General features: G+C 33.3%; 2 protein-coding genes across 8 annotated transcripts in view; both read right to left on the reverse strand.

The window, feature by feature from the left end:
- The window catches only part of Egfr (epidermal growth factor receptor), a 153,116-nt gene extending 149,898 nt beyond the window's left edge, over positions 1-3,218 (reverse strand). The window contains exon 1 of the mRNA XM_071773223.1: positions 2,436-3,218. Coding sequence (XP_071629324.1) covers positions 2,436-2,529 — 94 coding nt within the window. The 5' untranslated portion in view covers positions 2,530-3,218. The remainder of the gene's footprint in view (positions 1-2,435) is intronic.
- Positions 3,219-6,973: 3,755 nt separating this feature from the next.
- The window catches only part of Mesk2 (misexpression suppressor of KSR 2), a 32,735-nt gene continuing 20,787 nt past the window's right edge, over positions 6,974-18,921 (reverse strand). For 5 of the 7 annotated variants that reach the window (XM_071773230.1, XM_071773228.1, XM_071773229.1 and 2 more), the window contains 7 exons: positions 17,762-17,961; positions 17,470-17,590; positions 16,251-16,539; positions 14,150-14,419; positions 13,638-13,722; positions 11,263-11,307; positions 6,974-10,239 (listed from right to left, as the gene is read on the reverse strand). In XM_071773230.1, coding sequence (XP_071629331.1) covers positions 10,094-10,239; positions 11,263-11,307; positions 13,638-13,722; positions 14,150-14,419; positions 16,251-16,539; positions 17,470-17,590; positions 17,762-17,957 — 1,152 coding nt within the window. In that variant the 5' untranslated portion in view covers positions 17,958-17,961 and the 3' untranslated portion in view covers positions 6,974-10,093. Of the gene's footprint in view, positions 10,240-11,184; positions 11,308-13,637; positions 13,723-14,149; positions 14,420-16,250; positions 16,540-17,469; positions 17,591-17,761; positions 17,962-18,921 lie in introns of all 7 variants that reach the window. The other 2 variants (XR_011731217.1, XM_071773227.1) reach the window with 2 other exon arrangements.

Here is an 18,921-nt window from a genome sequence, read left to right on the forward strand (position 1 = left end):
ACTAGGAATAAAGCGAAATCAAAGGCATCATTTGTGTAAGTAGAACAACAATGTCATGTCATGCAGAAACGTGAGTTTTATTTCCAAATTAGTCGCGTGCAAATAAAACTAGGTCGCATTTTATAATTCTATGCTAGCCCACTATTTGTACCTAATTTTCTGTCTAGCTATTTACGCATAATCTATTATATCGAAGAAACTTGAAAAATTCTTTATACCTATAAACGTATCTTCTTTTTAAATAATATGTGATGTCTACAATCTACTCAAAATACACGAAATAATAAAAGAACTGTAATAATTTTTTTTAAGTCGTTAACACTTTTTATATGAGTGTCTATAGCATTTAAATTTGATTACGTTTTCATAACATTTTTGTTAATAAAATTGTTAATTAAATTATTATTAAAATATCCATGAACAAAATCCTTTTAATACATTTTTCTCTAAAATAATTATCTAATATATGTTCGTGAAATTGGAGAAACGTGTATTTTATGAAAAAAAAAAAGGTAAATTCACACACAAATATTTACAAAGTTTACTAAAATTTTGGAGTTTTAAAATAACAAAAATTTTCTTCAATAAACGAATTTGTGTTAAAACTAGATTCCGTAGAAAGACATTTGCAGTGTCTTATCTCCGTACCCCTTTCGCATCGATATTGCCGCTTTAACGGAAGTTCCAGCGAACAGTGTCATACCATTGGCCTCGTTCTTGTATGGGTGCTCTGGATGAACCGAACTGACTAAGGCCTAATTAACCATTTAACAAGATATATTTAACTCGTGGCGTCTTGCTGTACGTGAAAGAAAGAAAGAGAGAGGAAAAGAGAGAGAGAGAGAGAGAGAGAGAGAGACCACATTGAGAAACGCCACCGTATTTTTGACACGAAAATAAGTAAGTCGTGCTCCTTCTTTCTTTCTCCTATAAATATTGTATCTTGCCTATTCTTCTCTGCACGTAACATTTGCGGGATTATCTCAGTCCTTTATCAATTGTGGACGCAAATAAAAACGGTGTTATCTGTACGAAAATACGACACCATGTGCGCGTCTCTTTATTCAGCCACTGTCCTCCTCGCGAGTATCGCAATCTTTTATCTTTATTCGTCGAAACAAAGGTGGGGGGAATTTTTATCCAAGCCTCGTCGACGGTTCCTTCAGATTTGCTTATCGTAAGGGCAGTCCGCCTTTCTTATCACGGTGCCGAGATACGCAATTTCTTATCTGCCGAGCGATAAATCCCGCCAGTACGCATGGAAAACGCACAGGTGAAGCGCACTATTTAGGTCCCGTTAATTTTGCATCGCATAATGTACACATACGTAAATAAGAAAATTACACGGTTGTCAAATTAAAAGGGGCGTTCCTTTCTTAAATAAATATATCTGTATTTGCGCGTTAGTAATTTCTATTAAATTTTAGGAATTTTGATAAAGAAGCGAACGCAATAACATTAATTATTATTCTAAAAATATTGCGTATAAAAAATATGTTTATTATTTATTCGGATAAGATATCTATGTATTATTGTATTTCGTGTTAAAGGACGTTCTTTTTGCCGTTACGGTGCACTCTGTTGCAAAAATCGTGAGCTTGGGAGCGCGACGGGTATTCAGTTAGTTGAATCAAGAATGAGTCGAGAAAGTGCGATTAAAAGCATTAAAGTTTGCGTAACTAAAATGTTCCTACAGTTGAGCGGAACAGGTGAATTTGCTAGGTGGATAAATAAATCCAATAGGATCAAAATAATATTACGTCATTCGCATTCGAGTTAATAAAATACGTTTTCGATTAATTTAATCTTAAAGCCCATTTATTACATATTAGATGTGGTCAACTACCGAAAAGTATTAAAGCAAAATTCCATTTCTAATGAGAAGTTAATTCGTGATCTTCGTTTATTATTGAATAATGCTTTTCACGATTCACGTTTTGAAAAAATTCGAGTACGGATTTTTTCAAATAAAATGCAAATTAATTAATGCATAAAAGATATTGGAGGCTATTCATTTATGTCATCTGAAAGATCAGATATACTTCTCAGGTAATTAAGTAAAACGAAACTGAATAATCATGCTTCGCGGAGATATCAACACGAAAGGTGCATCAAGTTCAAGATGCGCTGCGCGGTAAATGTCGTAGAAAATAATTCAAATTCCGCACGGATGGGTTATTTTAATCGTCAAGGAAGGTACCAACAATTCGGATTAACGATATATACAATTCGCTGATGCGCTACTTTTTGCAAATAAGTCGCATTTTCACTCAAGATACTTCGCTCAGAATACCATCGATTTGCTGACAACAAGATTTGACGTACTCGAGAGTGTGCAGCAGCGTTCTGCCCTTTACTTTCGAGAGCGTTCCTTCAGCATCGACAGCAAGATTTTCAAGATCGCATTGATCGCAAATTCGATTTAAGGCACGTACCTCTTTCATCTTGGGTGACATTCGCCCCGTCGACAAGATTGACGTACACCACCGCGAGGAGCACGTAAATCCAAAGGACCCTGGCCAGCTCCATCCTGCACCCTCGCCGCGAGGAGATCCAAGGAGATCGAGGAAACTCCGGGCACCCTCACAACAACCAGCGACGCATATCCACTGCACCAGCACCACCGTACACTCGCCACTGTCAACCGCGGCGCGAATCTCTCTCAAACCCGCGCGTTCCCGACGACGAGATTTCAACGTTGACTTCACATTTAGCGGTTGCGAATGCGTGTTTTGTGTGTCTGTCCTTCTTCCACAGGTGTCGCGTCCTGGGCGCGGACGGAACGAACGTACACCAAACTTCACGGCTCACGGTCCAGACATCGCGATCGTGGGATCCTCGAGTGGGACCCTGGAGCTTGGCTCGCTCGCTTGCTCCTTAATTTCGATCCTTCGCGAGCTCGACCGTATTTCGCGAGCACGTGAGCGTAACGACGACGTGGGCGATTTGTTTTGAACGCGATCAACCGTTCCCGAAGTTGATCGAACGATGACAAGTGATGACAACTATGACAAGCACCGTACTCGGAAAGGAACACGGACACACACTCGCGTTACGCCGACGATAAACGGGGACGGGCGCACGTGACGAACGACGCCAAGTTTACGATGGAACGGAGTAAAACGCTGCGAAGGTGCTGCGCGGCGGTCGGTCACCCTCGCGAGTCGCGAGCGTTTGCGGTGCGCGCGCGAACTTGCTCCCACGCCGGTCGCACTAAGAATACGCAAGATCAAAGGAGGACTGCGCGCCGTCGCTCGGCGCAGCGCCGCCGAAGACCCACGGGGCCGGCCGAAGATTCACGAAGAGGCCGAGTCGCTCCTCGCGCCGCGTCGCGCGTCGGTTCGATCGACACCGAATTTATAAACGATGGATACGTTATTGATACGGTACGCAATGAAACTTCATTATCTCGCAATCTCGCCCTCGATGTGCATCGATGGGGAAGATGCTTTCGCCGCAGGGAGAAATGAAATCGAATTTATGGCTGGATAAGCACGTAGATCGCAGAGCTTATTCATTTGACGATACGTGCTTGTTCCTTTTAACAATCCGAAGTTAGGTACTTACAGGTCGCGAATTCAAATGCGCGCGTTTCATACATTAGAACGATAATTTAAATTTAGGTGAGAATAACAAATTTTGGAGAATAACAAAACAAGAGATTTGAGACATAACTCCTTTGAAGCACATATACATAATTTAAAAATGTATATACAAATGATTGGAGAATTAAATATTCCCGAGAAGAATTGTTTATATTTATATACATATAATTATAATTATGTATAAAATATGTCTATTGTTCTTATATATTATTTTTCTTGTATATACGAACAGAGATTATACATAAGAACAAAAACATATATGGGGACATATTTTATACATTATATCTGAAAAAATTGTTTACTGAATAAAGAAATATTTCCAGAAAAATAATCATCCATACATTTTATTTTATTTAGAGGTAAGGGGGATGCAAAGAATTTGGATAATTTGATGAAATATTCTGCAATAAAGGATAATGTTAATTAATCATTTTATCAACATTTAGAAAAATTTTGATTAATTTTGATAGATTTATTATTCAGTATTTCATATTGACATGGTTTTTTTTACAATTAACTTGCTAATATTAAATGTTAATTCGTTATTAATTAAATGTGGAAAGTATTGTTATTATCATTATTATTAAAACAGAATTTTTACGCTGATTAATTATCTGATATAAAAGGATTCAAGTATATAATAATATATGGACACGTCAATATATACTTTAAATTAAATAGTTTTTTTATTCAATAAAATTAAACACAATAACAACACCAAAATAACATTTTATACTCATATATTTAATATACAATTCTATATAAGTTTTTAAAAGTTGATAATTAAAAGTTGATAATATATAGTGTGTATACGCGACGGAAAAAATTAAAAAGTACGCGGAAGATATTTTTCTACCAAAGAAGAGCGGATGTGCGTGTACGGTCCTGTCGATTCCACGAAGACGTTAGTCGTTTTATCGTTGCAAAAATTGTCGGGAAGACTGGTTTCTTGTCGCCAATGCACGCATGTACGGTGTGCACGTGTGATGCATACGTGTGATCGCGTACCTGAGAAGAAATCCGCAAACCGAGAGCGAGTTACGTTAACGTCGCCATATATTATTTCTCGATCTACGAAAACTTTTCATTAATTCTTTCTTAAGTCTTAAAATATTTATTTTTTAAAGTATCCTACAATCATCGTACAATACAATACAATATAATAACGTGGTTAGATTAATTAGAATTGAAAAGTGAAATAAATATAATAATTGATAAAAATCAGTGTGGATTTACAGAGAAAATTTATTTATTTTTTGGTAAATTTACTGAATTTTTATAATTTTCTACTTTAAATTTGCATTTTTCCTTTTGTTTGAATAAAAAATACAGGAATATTATGAAAAATTAACTAAATTCGGTATTTTTTATCGTTTATTTGTAAATTAGCTTCTGTTATTGTTAAGTTCATTCATAACATTACATATATATGCTTAAATTTCACTTTTATGCAGTAAATTTACAGTGGGATTTTACTCTCAGTAGCGTGATATCACGGCATTTCAGTAAAGTGAAATGTGTGCGCATTGAGAATTGCATCATTCTAACGTGCAAATTACGAAACTTAATTGTATTTCGAAATTTGTATTACCGAAATTGTTTTCCAATACGCGATCGAAATTGGCTAATAATAATAATTGCCTAACTTCCGCGCGTACAAATTATAATAATTCACTTAATTAATTTGCGCGCAATTATTTGGATTATAATAAAGTACTTTTTATTTTTTAAACTTACGTAAGTTTTAAAATTATATAGTTTTAAAAGACATATATATTTTACAGTGCATTGAACATTTTGATCTGAGAAAGAAATTAATTAATTACACAATTTTTGGAATGTGGCAATGTTCGGCACATTCCAAAAGAATGACTTGTTACGTAGAATGTGCGCCACGCGCATACAGTATTGTTGTCATATCACCTTGCTACCATTGGCGCGTTGAGACTCGAACGAACAGGTAGCCGCATGATTCCGTGTTTTGTCGTGTCATTCTCTTTTGAAATCTGATTGCGACAAATATCAGACGATATCAAACGAGGGTAAATATTTAGTACAATTTAGTACAACTCCCCCCTTTAATAATCTTGACTTTAACTTATATATTATAGATGTCACCCTCCTGAGTTACCTTCAGAAGCTGAGTTACCTTTTAGCCATCGCTCGTTGTTTTCTAACATAGACAGAGAGAAACCTCTCTGACATATAGGTAAAATTTACCTAGACTAACTGATTGCTATACTGTACGTATATCTACGCATAAAAAAAGAACAAAGGCAACAATTGATCGATAAAAATCAATATCACTAAAGTTCACTAATCGATGGCAGATAAGTAATTATTGCACATGTAAGTGCAATAATCTGTGTGGTATTATTGAATATCTTTGATCACTTAAAACTTGAAAATGATTGATCTCGACATTTAATATTGAGATTGTTTATTCTAGCTATTTTCCAGAAATATCTATTAAAGTATTGTAAGGGAAAGATGAGTATAATAAGATGACAAAGTGGGTAAGATGACGAATTGCTAATTTTTCTAAACTAATAACAGATATTGCACGGCATTATCGCCGCACAATTGAGAAAGTCACGTGTTTCCAATAAATCTATCGGACTTTGTGTATCTATGTTAAAATAATCAGGCAGCTGAATAAAGCGTTTCACACGTGTATTATATCGTCTTCCGGCACTAAGTAAGATAACTGACAAACTGTCTTTGTCTATTCAGAATTACGCATTATATTACCGATTAGAACAATATTGTTTTTGCATCGCGAATATGCGCATGCAACTCGATGAAAACAGCATTTGATGTCCTCGGTAGTACTGATAAGCAAATTAAAATGTCATATTACTCTGAGATATTAATACCTTCATCGTAGCTGAGCGAAAATCTTTTAATTAAGCCGGTTCCCTGATTTTTAACGAAGCGCCATGTGTCCTGCAAGTTAATAATAGCCTTCGTAAAAATGTATGTCTTTATGATGCTGTTAATTTCTTTTTGTCCCTTTTTGAGTTATTAATCTCTCCGTAGTAATGGTTTTTAAATAGGATTTGAGAGAGCTGCGATTATTATTTTCTTTGTTTGTTTGTTTTTCTTTGTTTCTTTATTTCTTTGTTTGATTATTATTTTGCCTTTATCTTCTTCCACACATGGAGTGTGATGCCCGCACTGAATGTGTGAATTATGTTGACTTTTACGTATAAATACGTATAAATATAAATGAAAATTTATAGGCAGATGCAATATCTTGCATCTTAACAAACCCTGAAAATTAAATGTCTAGAACTTTTTAACTTAATTTTGATACTTTTTGTTATTGATATGAAACGTTGTTGAGGAGAGGGTGTTAAACAATAATATTATTTTCTTTGTATTTGTTTATTATAAATAACAAGATGCATATATTCGGTGCGCACGTGTCATTTAACTTGTATAATATATTCATATGTATATATGTATATATATATATATATGTAATCAAGCTCCGGCTAAATTTATTTCGCTTATTCCCTGTACTATATCTCTGATTTATGCTGAGTGATTAATACACTTCGCTACAATCTGTTTCGCGATACCGCGTGAAAAATTCGAGAATGAACTTTGCGCGTCATGCGACAAAGGAAAATCGCGTTGTCTTCTCACGAGGTAGAAGTGGATGCCGAAAATCGATTTTGCTCTCGATCGCGCGTACCTACTGAATGATTCTTTTTTTTAAACCCTTCGAAATTAGCGGCATTACCGCATATCTTTTCTTTCGAGTAACATTGATTCCACCAATTAAAATGTAGATACAAATCCGATAGAATTTTTTTTATTGTTGAAAAGTGTTTAAAAATTTATCGTTACTGATATGCGTCTCGCGAGTAACATGGGCGAATATTTGGATTAAAATTGTTCAGTCGACGAACAATTTAATGATATCGCGTATTGAACTTGGCCTGGATATGTCTAATTGAATTCAGCAATACGTCGATGTACGAGTTCAACATATTCGTTGTCTTGAGCGTCCAGATAATTCGTGCTAATAGTCGCCAAATGTCCGTAAGGAAACTTCTCTATCTCTGGAAACGAAGAAATTAACGGCGGAGCATCGGTAATCCTTAGAAGCTACATTATATATTTATATAGCATTCGCATTAGCAACGTTTAATGCGTGCGTCCCTCTCGTATCGTATCCCCGCAATCCTAATGCTCTCCTACGCTCTCTCGACTATCATGCCTTAATTTGCGATAATCTAAACAACGCGTGTGTGTATACTTATTACATATTTTTATAAACTCTCTCTTACACAGGTTTAAACCTTTTGTCCCACGAGATGTCCGCTATTTCGACTTTGATTCCTTCGTCATTCTCGCATATCTTTTTATCATTGTTACCTGCCGTGAAATCAGAGAAATCTATGATTATTAAATTAACAAGTTTTATTTTCTAAAGAGATTTATTTAAAGTAATGTTATACGTGAAAACTGATTTTGTTACTGTTGTCAAATTCTTTATTATTTATTAATTTTTTATTTAAGATGCAATCGAAGAGATAAAACAAGTTGCATATTGCATTAATTTAATCGCATTACGTTTGTGTGCGTAAAAATTGAACGATTAGGCGGATTAGGACTGATTTTGAAAAAGATATGTTCATGCTGATTGTTACAAGCGCAATGCTTCGAGAGAAGACGCGCGAAAAATGGGGAATTTCGGGGGACGCATTTGAATCACATATGTAGAAAATTAAAGACGATTAAACTTTAAAAAGCTACATATACGACATCTTATAGCAGGCACATCTTATCATATCACGCTAGAGGCTCGAGAAAGCCTGATAAAACCGCACATAAATACTAAACCCGACATTTGTTGTATTCCTTATTTCTTGTAACGACTAATTACGTATTTCCCTCTCTTTCTATATCATTCTTACACATATGCATTCGTTCGCATGCGTTCTTTTTCTTCCTCATACGGGCAGTCTCTTTTGTTATTAATTAAATAAAGGGTGCGAACGGTGCGTAAGCGCAAACGAACGAATAAATTCTTATTCTGTTTAAATGGACAGAGATTGTTATATCAGAGACATCCCCCTTGAAGGACAGCATTTGCGATACTGAATCGCGAAGCTACTATCTTTTACGAATTGTTGCAATCTATTTTTTGTTTTAGATTTCATCAATTTTTTTAGATTAAAAAAAACATGTAAATAATATCATCGAGAATCTGTTTAGTAGCTATTTGTTTCTATTTGTTGCACGTTTATTTTTATTTTATCTTAAAATCTTAAATAATTGTAAATAAATCAGTTTGTATAAAACAATATATAAAAAGTAATAATAAAAAATATCGCAATTATAAACGGTTCGTATTTGTTCGTTTGATTCTTTATAAGTCGTATACGAGACATGAGCGATGAGACCGAAAAATGTAACGACATACTTAAATAAATCTTTTGGTGCTGCAAAGAATAACTGAAAAGTTAGATTTTGTAACAACTTACATGTTATACGTAAGACAAGATTATCTTTAGCGAATTGATTTTTAATCACAAGGAAAGTAGATATTTCTATCAATAAAATCTTTAACATTTTAAGACTTTTTAATATGTTATTGTATTGTGGCAAATACAAAAGGAATTTATTTGATGACATTTTATAAAAAATTATTTGTTAAATGTTTTTATCAATTCCTTACAATATGATTTGATTACTTTGGGTTTGAAAGACGGATACGGAATGCGCATTCTTGTGTGACGTGTTGTCATACAATTTAGAAGTCTTGCGCGACGTGATTTTTGAGTATTCATTCAATTATGTAGTAATGCATCGTTTTTTTCGAACTTAACGCTCATATATGAGATTTCTTCACATTAAACGTTGAGGAAAATTTAAAAATCAAATGACAATATTAAAATATCCATAAAATAAACGTAAAAATTTAATTAATACCACTTTATAATTCAAGAAAATGTTAAACAATAACCATAAACATATCCAAAAACGATTAAAAAACTTGTTTTTATGATAAAAAAATAAACAGTGTCCTTAAAAGACGCTTTGCACCATTCATGAAACCTTTTAAAACCTGAAATTAAAATTTATTGTATATCCAATAACGCAGCAATAACATTATTCTCTCATTTACCCTTAATACTGTTCCTAACAACATTGCATGTCGAGCAAATATAATATCGATAAAAGATCTGATATCTTTTAAGTAGTAAATTCTATCTTTAAAGCTCTTAACTTATAGTCATTTAGAATTAAACATTTATTACGAGCGCGTGTGGTCGATTCGGCGCAAATCGCGATTAAAAAGTAAATGTGGTGCCGATGAAAAAGCTTCGGAAAGAAATGAACGATTAGTGCCGCGAGGGATCGTTGCCCGACGAAACCTTTCTAAATTATTAAATCGCGTCATTGTCCGATTATGCTCGTTTGATTTTACGTAACGAAAATCGAGGGTGGTAGTAGAATTCGGCGATTAACATTTAACAGACGACTGCCTCCGATATCGGGTTTTCCGTGATGTGTATGGTCGCGGTAGGCCAGTCGATCTTCTTGCTGCAAACGTGATTCAATCCTTCCAACGAAGCCAGTCTGAAATCGGCCATTTTTAACGGCGACAGCGGGGCCACTGTAAATGAAAATATCGGAAGCTAGTATCTTCGATTACGCTCCTTCATTTTTACCTTGCCTTGAAGAGGCTGTAACGCGCATGTAATTACGTTCGTTCGTTCGAATTTTGTTACGCAAAACGTAGAAAATCGTTCAACAAAGGATATAAATAAAAGAAAGCGCACATGCAAAGTAAAAGGAGAATCAAAGGTGTATTGTTGGTGGACTGTTGTGTGCGCATAGCGAGACGTTGTGGACTGGCAAGGATTGTTCACTATTCTATGTTGCCCAGGTGCGAGATTGCTTTGTTCTGTCTTTTAGTTGTTTTTTTTTTTTACAACAATTTTACGAAAAAATGATCTAACATGAGCGTGTGCTGTTGCAAAATGAGTTAATTCCCTTTTTTTTTTATTCATGTAAAGTAAATACTTTAATTTGGATCACCTGGTATTAGAGTGTAGCGCAACAGGTCGGTCTCTGTTAATATCGCAAACAGATAGTACCTTGTTATCGATTACAGAGAAACTATATGAAACAGAAGAACTCAATCGGTAAGACCAATTTGTCACAAATTACTTCACTGGGCACCAATAATATTCGCTGTGCATCTGTTCGTCTGAAGTTCTTTAGTCGCACTTTCGTCATAAACTTTATGAATATTCGTGAAACAAAATAAGTATAGAAAGAAAGTTAAAGAAACCTACAAATAAGTGTAGGAATAAAATAATGTCCACACTGATGTATACGAAAAAGTTTGATACAAGGCGAGTTAGTTAGAGACTTTCATCATTCTCGTCATCACCAGCGTAGACAAGACCAATGCGGTATTAGACGAATTGTTAGGGGGCGATTAGTTAAAATTAATCTTTTTCGAAAATCTTCGGGGTCCAGGGTCGCCCAGGACATGTAATTTTCTGTTAGTACCTTTCATACCTTCCGAAAAAAAGTTTGAATTCCGACTTACTTAACATATAGACGTGGCCTAATTGACCAACTGCGCGCTCGACTCTCCTTGCGGCCTTCAATTCCTAATTACAATTACCTTCGGGTGTTGTCGGCTTCACGGGCTTCCGCGGGGATCTCACCACTAAAACGTATAAAAAACGAATATTCCTTAAAAGTCATGAACAAAATATTGCTATATGGCGCACTGAGTTCGCAACTGCTATCTTTGAAGCGTTTCTCGTGCGGAACATTGATAGGCCAATTGTTTTTAATAATTACGAGTGAAATATAGCAAATTAATAGTGCAACAATTGATTATTTGCTTAAAGTATCGCTGCAGTACTGCGTTTATTACAATATGCAAATATTAATTTAAATTGTCCATTGCCTTCTGACTCAGGTTCATATATCGATACCGATACTTTCTTTGTGCAATCAATTCGTAAGCATCCAGGAATTTAAATAATTTTAACTTTAATCTCCTGAATTATTTCTAATCACGGCACGACTTTAAAGTAAAAATAACTGTCAAGCCTGAATTTAAATCTGAGTCGTTTCTAGACAACAGACAAATGGAATGCTCAGTTTTATTTCTGTAATGCTATATTTTATTTTACAAGCATGTCGTCTTCAACGCAGATCGTAGCATTCGGAATTATCCAAAAAAAAAGGAAACAGCAAATAAGCCAGTAACTAATTACGCTACTGTTCAGCTGAAATTGTAATATATACGTACCACTCGATCGATCCGAGACGCGTGGGAAATAAAGGCGCAAGTCGATGAACATGTATAATACTTTTTTCTTATTTTGTCTCATTTTTCTTTTTTTTTTCTAATATAGCTCGAAACATTAGTATGTGTTATTGGCAAAATTCACAGACGAATTCAATGCAACCTTGTTTTTAAGTCACTTTTTATTTATCAGTCGAGCCAGTGGCTTTTTAACGAATAGAGGTACATGTTCGGACACGTATTTGAACCTCGGTGTAATCAGGCTGTAGCTTTCACTATTAATTAACACAGAGATAAAGCGGTTTATTTGTCAAGTTTATCGTAGTACATTTAATTAGCATTGTCATGATATAATTGAAGACACACAGTATTAACCCTGTTACACCCGAATTCAATTACGTCTAATTTTAAGTATTTGGCGCCACTTGTACAACATGGAAATATTTATATAATAGCGATAATTGCAACAACAATTAACGACGATGGAGATGAATAGTAACAGATGAAATAACAGATTACTCAGCGCGACAATTTGAATGTCACTCGCAGTTATTCGCTATATAAATTATTAAATTTTATATTAATTAGAGAATGAGAAAGGATCAAACTGAAGAACAAAAGACATGATACGGAACTAAATGCAAAATTATATAATCAGGTTTTAAAATACCTATTTGTATCGGTTTGTGAGAAAGCATAGTGTTTTGTGATTCAGTTTTTGTGATTAAGAAGCTAAATGAAACAATAAATCATATTTAATTAAAAGGAGCATTATTTAATCATTAAATTATGTGTAAATGTAACGTTTCTATTGTTTTCGTAAAGATATAAGCACAATAGCTTTTTTAGTAGAAAGATATGCTCCATAACAAAAAGTATGTGTGCAATATTGTAAAAAAAAAGAAAACTTGATATCTTAAAATTTTAAAACGTTAACTTATAACAACAACTATTTTACACAGTCTCGATTTAATATATATTTACTTAGAGAAAACATGCACTTAGATATTTCACGGGAATTAATTTCTTTCCTAATATTTTCAAAGATCAAACGATTCGATTGCTTCGTAACATTTTATCGTTTAAATTCGATAATAAAATAAAAAGTCGTATATAATAAGCAATCAATATCTAATGTCTACTCATATCATATCTATCATTAAAAGAAATATAGTCGGCTAAAGACACACATTTATTCGAAGTATATTTAAGTATGTAAAGTATTTGCAATAGGCCAAAATTTTAATTAATAGTAATAGGATATAGCAGTCGATAAAGTAAACTTAATACTATAAATAATCGCAAAGTTTCTCGCTTTTCCATTTCGACACCTAGCCGTGAGAAAAATTATGATGTGATCACTTGCAAAGCTTTGGAAGTTTGTTCTTTTTTTTCGCGCATAATTATTTACAATCACCTGTGACGAACAGATTGGCTGCAGTATGTCTTTTTTTCTGCTCCTCATTACATTTACGCGTCATTAATTACGAAAAAATATATTTTCTATGTTTATTTCTACCGAAACATCTCTTGCGTCATTCTGACATAATTATTTTAGATGATTGGCAGTAATTACTGACATTTTACACTTCCGCTTGCAAGCGATCACGAGATATTTTCTTATAAAACTCGACGACGCGTACGCGAATTGCTTATTACCAATAAAGATTAATGAAAATTGTTGATTGCGTAATATGATGATTAATTTCTGAAATGTGGTTCACGAAACGCTCACTTACCATATCCTTCGCCCTGAAGAAACAGTCGGAATGCCTCGCTTACTTTACCCGGTTGTTCTTCCAATACCATACCGCAATCCGATATCTAGAAGGTACAATTGATCACTGTTTGAAATACAATTAAAAATAAAGTATAATCTGATTTATGAAAGTTTCGTTTATTATTAAATTTTGTGATTTATGCTAATAATTCCATAATATATTAGCTTCCGAATTTAATAAAGAATATATATCTATGTTGCTCGACAGTAAATAGAATTGTAGCATTTTATCATATGCGTCTGTTAAGCGCTGACCACATATGTGCAAAAAGAATCTAATTAAAATTTTAATTTTTTTAAATATATGTTTAAAACATGTGTTTCGAATGTTGTTATTTATTTTTCAGGAAAAATAATTTACCTATTTACATTTTTATTCAATTTCTTTTTCCTTTCTAAGTTATAATATATACTTATAATATTAATATATTTTATTGTGTGCTTTTCATAAAATTATAATCAAAAACTTACTTTCATCCAGGAGCTGTTTGTCGGATCCAAACGTCCATTTAACGTAACGGTATCGTCAACATGAGGGCTTAAAGCACCCGTGATGTTCATCACCGGCACACTAAGCGTTAATCCTTCCTTCTTGCGCGTTGGGTCCAATTCTCTTGTTATGTTCAAATCCGTGCGACGAACATAACTGTCGATAAATAATGCGAGATTCGTTGGGTTTACGCGACGCTCAAAATAGTTCTTGTACACTTGAACCAGATCGTGATTCCGTTCTTCGGTCCCCTGCATAAAATTACATCAATTTTAATACATGTTACGTGTTACAGCTTAATTTCAAAATTATTCAATGTCTTTGAATTTATCTTGTTACTCATAAAACTTAAAACATATACTAAGACTCATACTATAATCAGTAAACATTTATTAGAATATTCTTCAAAATTTTAGTGTATAGTTTTTTAATTTTAATGTTTTTTTAAAGCAGTAGACAAGTTATTACAAATAACTATTCTATAGCTCTCATAAAAAGATTGGTTTGTTAATAAGAAAAACGCTTGCGAGAGTTGCACGCGACTTTGTCGTGAAAATAACCCATGTTTCTATCTCGGCCTATTATATCTGCCAATTGAACAGTTTCGAAGCCTGTTTCGGTAAACTATCGTGCGCTCACGATATGGTTTCTTTACGTCGTGATGACAGTAAAAACATCCGGCAAGTCCCATCATTAGTGTCAAATGAAAGAAAAGACAACGAAGCTAACAATAAGAATAAAGCTAGGAAATAATGGATAATGTCAGCTTTATTTGAAAATTATGTTTCTCCGTTTTTCTGAATAACATTGGAAATTTGATAACGACCTAAATACCATCAGCACAATGTATACGTGTGTGTGAGTGTGTATGTTTTCTCATTAATCTTCAATCAGCTTTTAATCTCATGCATCACGTTACACGTCATTTTAAAAAATTTTTTTATAACAACGTACGTTGAAGACGACATGCATATTATAAAATAATTAGCTCGTGTGACATTACATGTTTAATATAATAAAGCACGTTTTATTTTTGCGGACTGATATCAATAATATTAGCAATTTTACAATTAACTTAATTATTATCTTTCTTATTTAAAATTATCGAAAAATTCAAGCATGGATGATTTTTTTACTACGTAAATTATGAACATTATCTTATCAAAAGATCGATATTTGCTGTTACTTTTATACTACTTTCTCCAAAGGTTAGAGTTCGCCTTTGAACGCAGTAATCTTTACGTTGTATAACAAAGCAAACTGTCAGTGTAATCCCCAGTTTCCATGGAGATGTTCTAACGAACCTTTGAAAGCTTAAGCTCTGTCGTCGATAATTCATCTTGCGTTCGCGCCTGAGCGCTAACTCGGTTGACATTATTTTGCGCCTCATAAAAGCCCGGTAGTTTATTAGCTTCATAGAGTATACCTAGTGAGATAATCTAGCTCGGAATATGATTACCTTCCATAAGAGACATTAGACGAGAGACGGGAGATGTTTACATTATCAAATAATTTAATTACTCAATATTCTGGATATAATAAAAGAATATATTTAACATAATTTTATAGATTATAGTTTACTTTATAACTTAATCTATTACATTTTATCATATACATTTCTGCAAAGGATATTAATTATCCGGATAATAAAGTCATTTTATTATCCGTATTTTTAATGTAATGAAAAAATTTTCATATCAGTAGATTGAGTTATAATATATAAACTTCAATATATATTCTTCAATATTAACTTCATATGTATATATATATTTATATAATTTCGTATTTTTACTAACGATTTCATTTTAGCTATATCAAAATATCACAGAAACACACCGCAATTGCGGATTTAAATATAATTATTTAATGATAATACGTTAAATATCTTCAACAGCGAATTCTAATTAACTTGGTAAAAAAATCATCTACTTGCTTTGTTAATTTTTTTATTTATTATAACAACCGTGCAAAATCTTTTTTGAAACATTAAAAAATTTTTACGCTTAAGATATAAGACATGTCTGTTATATGCCGAGTCATATAATCTCATTATAAATTTAAATTAAAAAAATGTGGACTCACCCTGCCAAAATGATGCCACATCAAATAGTCGAGAACGCCCTGGGTCATGCCTTGTGATCTCAGGTGGCGCACATTCAACTTTTGATAACCCCACTCGATCCATCCTGCCTGCGTGGACACGCAGTTTATCAGGCACAGTGCATTTACTTTCTCCGGATGAGCGAGCGCAAATCTTGCCAGTATATTGGCACCAGCCCCGACTCCGAAACCGATTACAGATTTTATGCCAAAATGGCCAAGAACGAAGAGCAGCTGTTCGGCCAGCTCTTCCATGGACGGATAAGTAAAACTGAAACATATTATCAATTAGTTGTCGTCGTTTTACGAGACAAGTGAATATTATATGACTATAAACAGTAAGAGAATTGAAAACCGATATATCAATATTTAAAGTTTATACGGCCTTTGGTGAATTTGGCACGCGAACAAGACCAATTGACAGAACCTCTGCATGCAAATCTGCATTGCGGTTTAAATTATTTTATAAAGCGGTATTTAACTAAAGTGTCAGAAAGTGTCTTTGGGATAAGCCTTAATACTTAAAATCTAGAATTAATGCTAATTTAAAAATAATTTCTTAATCGAACGCTAAATTTATTACAAGACCTTGAACTAATATTACCAAATTATTCTTTTTTATTTATTTCTAATAATTTAAATCTCTATTTATAATAACCTAGTGCGTATTTCAATTTTACCGATTGTATCTTGGCTTTATTTGAAATGACAGATTAGACAGTAGTGAAAAAGAAGAATTATGTAACAATCGATAAGTTTGAATCCGTACAAGTGCATAGGCAGTGATATTATGATAAAGTATGAGCATTCATACGACAAATATGCATATAAAGCAATAAGAAAGTAGTTTTAATTGAATCGTAAAACTTTGCGGATTTATAAGAATATAAACAAGCTGTTATCGGGATATGGATTAATAATAAGATTGATTGAGAAATTAATTAGGTCATTGATTTGCGCTAATTGAGTTGACATGTTCTGAAACAATGTACGCATATGTATGTATAATATAGAAATGCTCGAAGCTTAGTCGCATTTATTATTAAATTCATTAATTATTAATTAAGTAACAGACTTTAGTACGGTAAAGAAAACTAATATTTTAATAGATCTTCATATAATAAAAAAAAACTGTTTTAATTTGAAAATAAAGTGATAATTATATTTTTCTTCTATTCGTTATTTAAAAAAATTGACTCACTCTTCAGGTAATGTCGGTGCACCTTCCTCTTGTCCGGGTGCGTTTACATGGTATACGCAGAAGTTTTCGAGTAGAACACGCATATCGATGTAATTAAAGAACGCCTGGAAGCTCGAGATGTCTATAAGAATAATCTTTATATCAGAAACTATATAATATAATATATATTACATATTTTTAAAACATTGTAGTAATAATACACAATTAAAAAGTATTCATAACACGAGTAAATAGGATTAAAATATTATATAATTTTATATCAATTTAAACGCCTGAGTTATAAATTACTTACAGTTAAGGCCTAGATCGTGATAAGTAAGAATAGCTGGTTTCGCTCGATTTCCTTGCACCGCTACCAGCAAACTTCCTTTGTCGGTCTCCACTCTTTCTTCCCGTACAGAACTGTCATCTCTGGAGAGATATCTCAGTGCCGGAAATTGCAACTGAATGTTTTTTAGCTCGATGTCATCCATGCTATCGGAAGGCATCGTGCTGCGCATGAAAATACAACAATTAATTAAAGAGATGAAGTTTTTTCTTAAATCATTAAATCACATAATTTTAATAAACGTATAAAATAATACATATTACGACTCGCGTTTCGCAGAAAACAATCTTCTTTTCTTTGAATACTTTTCTTTGAACGTTGTATTTACGAGATATTTATCAGTGAAACATAAATAGTGGACAAGTAGCAATTTTCCTATCTATTTTCTTAACTTCAAGTGTTTAGAAACAGTTATAATTTTTCCTTACAAAAATTTAATACTGTAAGTGATTATTTGGCTGGTGATTAATTACTTAATAAATAGATAATGAATAGATTATAAAAAATGAAATGATGAATTGAAATAGATTATATAAAAATAGAATATATGAAGAGTTTGTATGAGAAGTTTGCTAATTTTTCATTTCACTGTAAACGCTTGATTGTTGCAGCTTGCATTACGTCAACTGTACATTCTTGAAAATGAGTTATCTCGCGGAATATTATGCAAGATTCTTTTTTTTGCGCAATACGCAAAATTGTCTATTAGTGTAGATGTTGAGCGACTTTTTTTGTAGTATCGATTTATTTGCCACGCCCAGTCGGTCGAAGTAAAGTTAGAGAGAACTTGCGAAGATGCTTTTAGTCTAGAGTTCCGTTTTATCACGGAGCGCACATATACTTTGATCGTACTGTAGATCATCATGGCAATTCAGTTTACTGGATTCTAGTTAATTATTTCTGATTTAGCGCTCAGAATTAGTGGAAATGCTTTTGTTCGGCTGGCAAGCCGAATTAAATAATAAATCTCAATCTAAGATTTAAACACAAATTAAAACCACCTCACTACATAATTTATTTTCAAATTGGCAGTAACAGTGGATTGAAATAAAGAGCTTTAAAAAACAAAATTTAAAATATTAACATTTAAGTTATGTATTAAATAATTTTACGCGCTTGAATAT

The sequence above is a fragment of the Temnothorax longispinosus genome, chromosome 3 (genome assembly GCF_030848805.1).
Source record: "Temnothorax longispinosus isolate EJ_2023e chromosome 3, Tlon_JGU_v1, whole genome shotgun sequence".
Taxonomy (NCBI): Eukaryota; Metazoa; Arthropoda; class Insecta; order Hymenoptera; family Formicidae; genus Temnothorax; species Temnothorax longispinosus.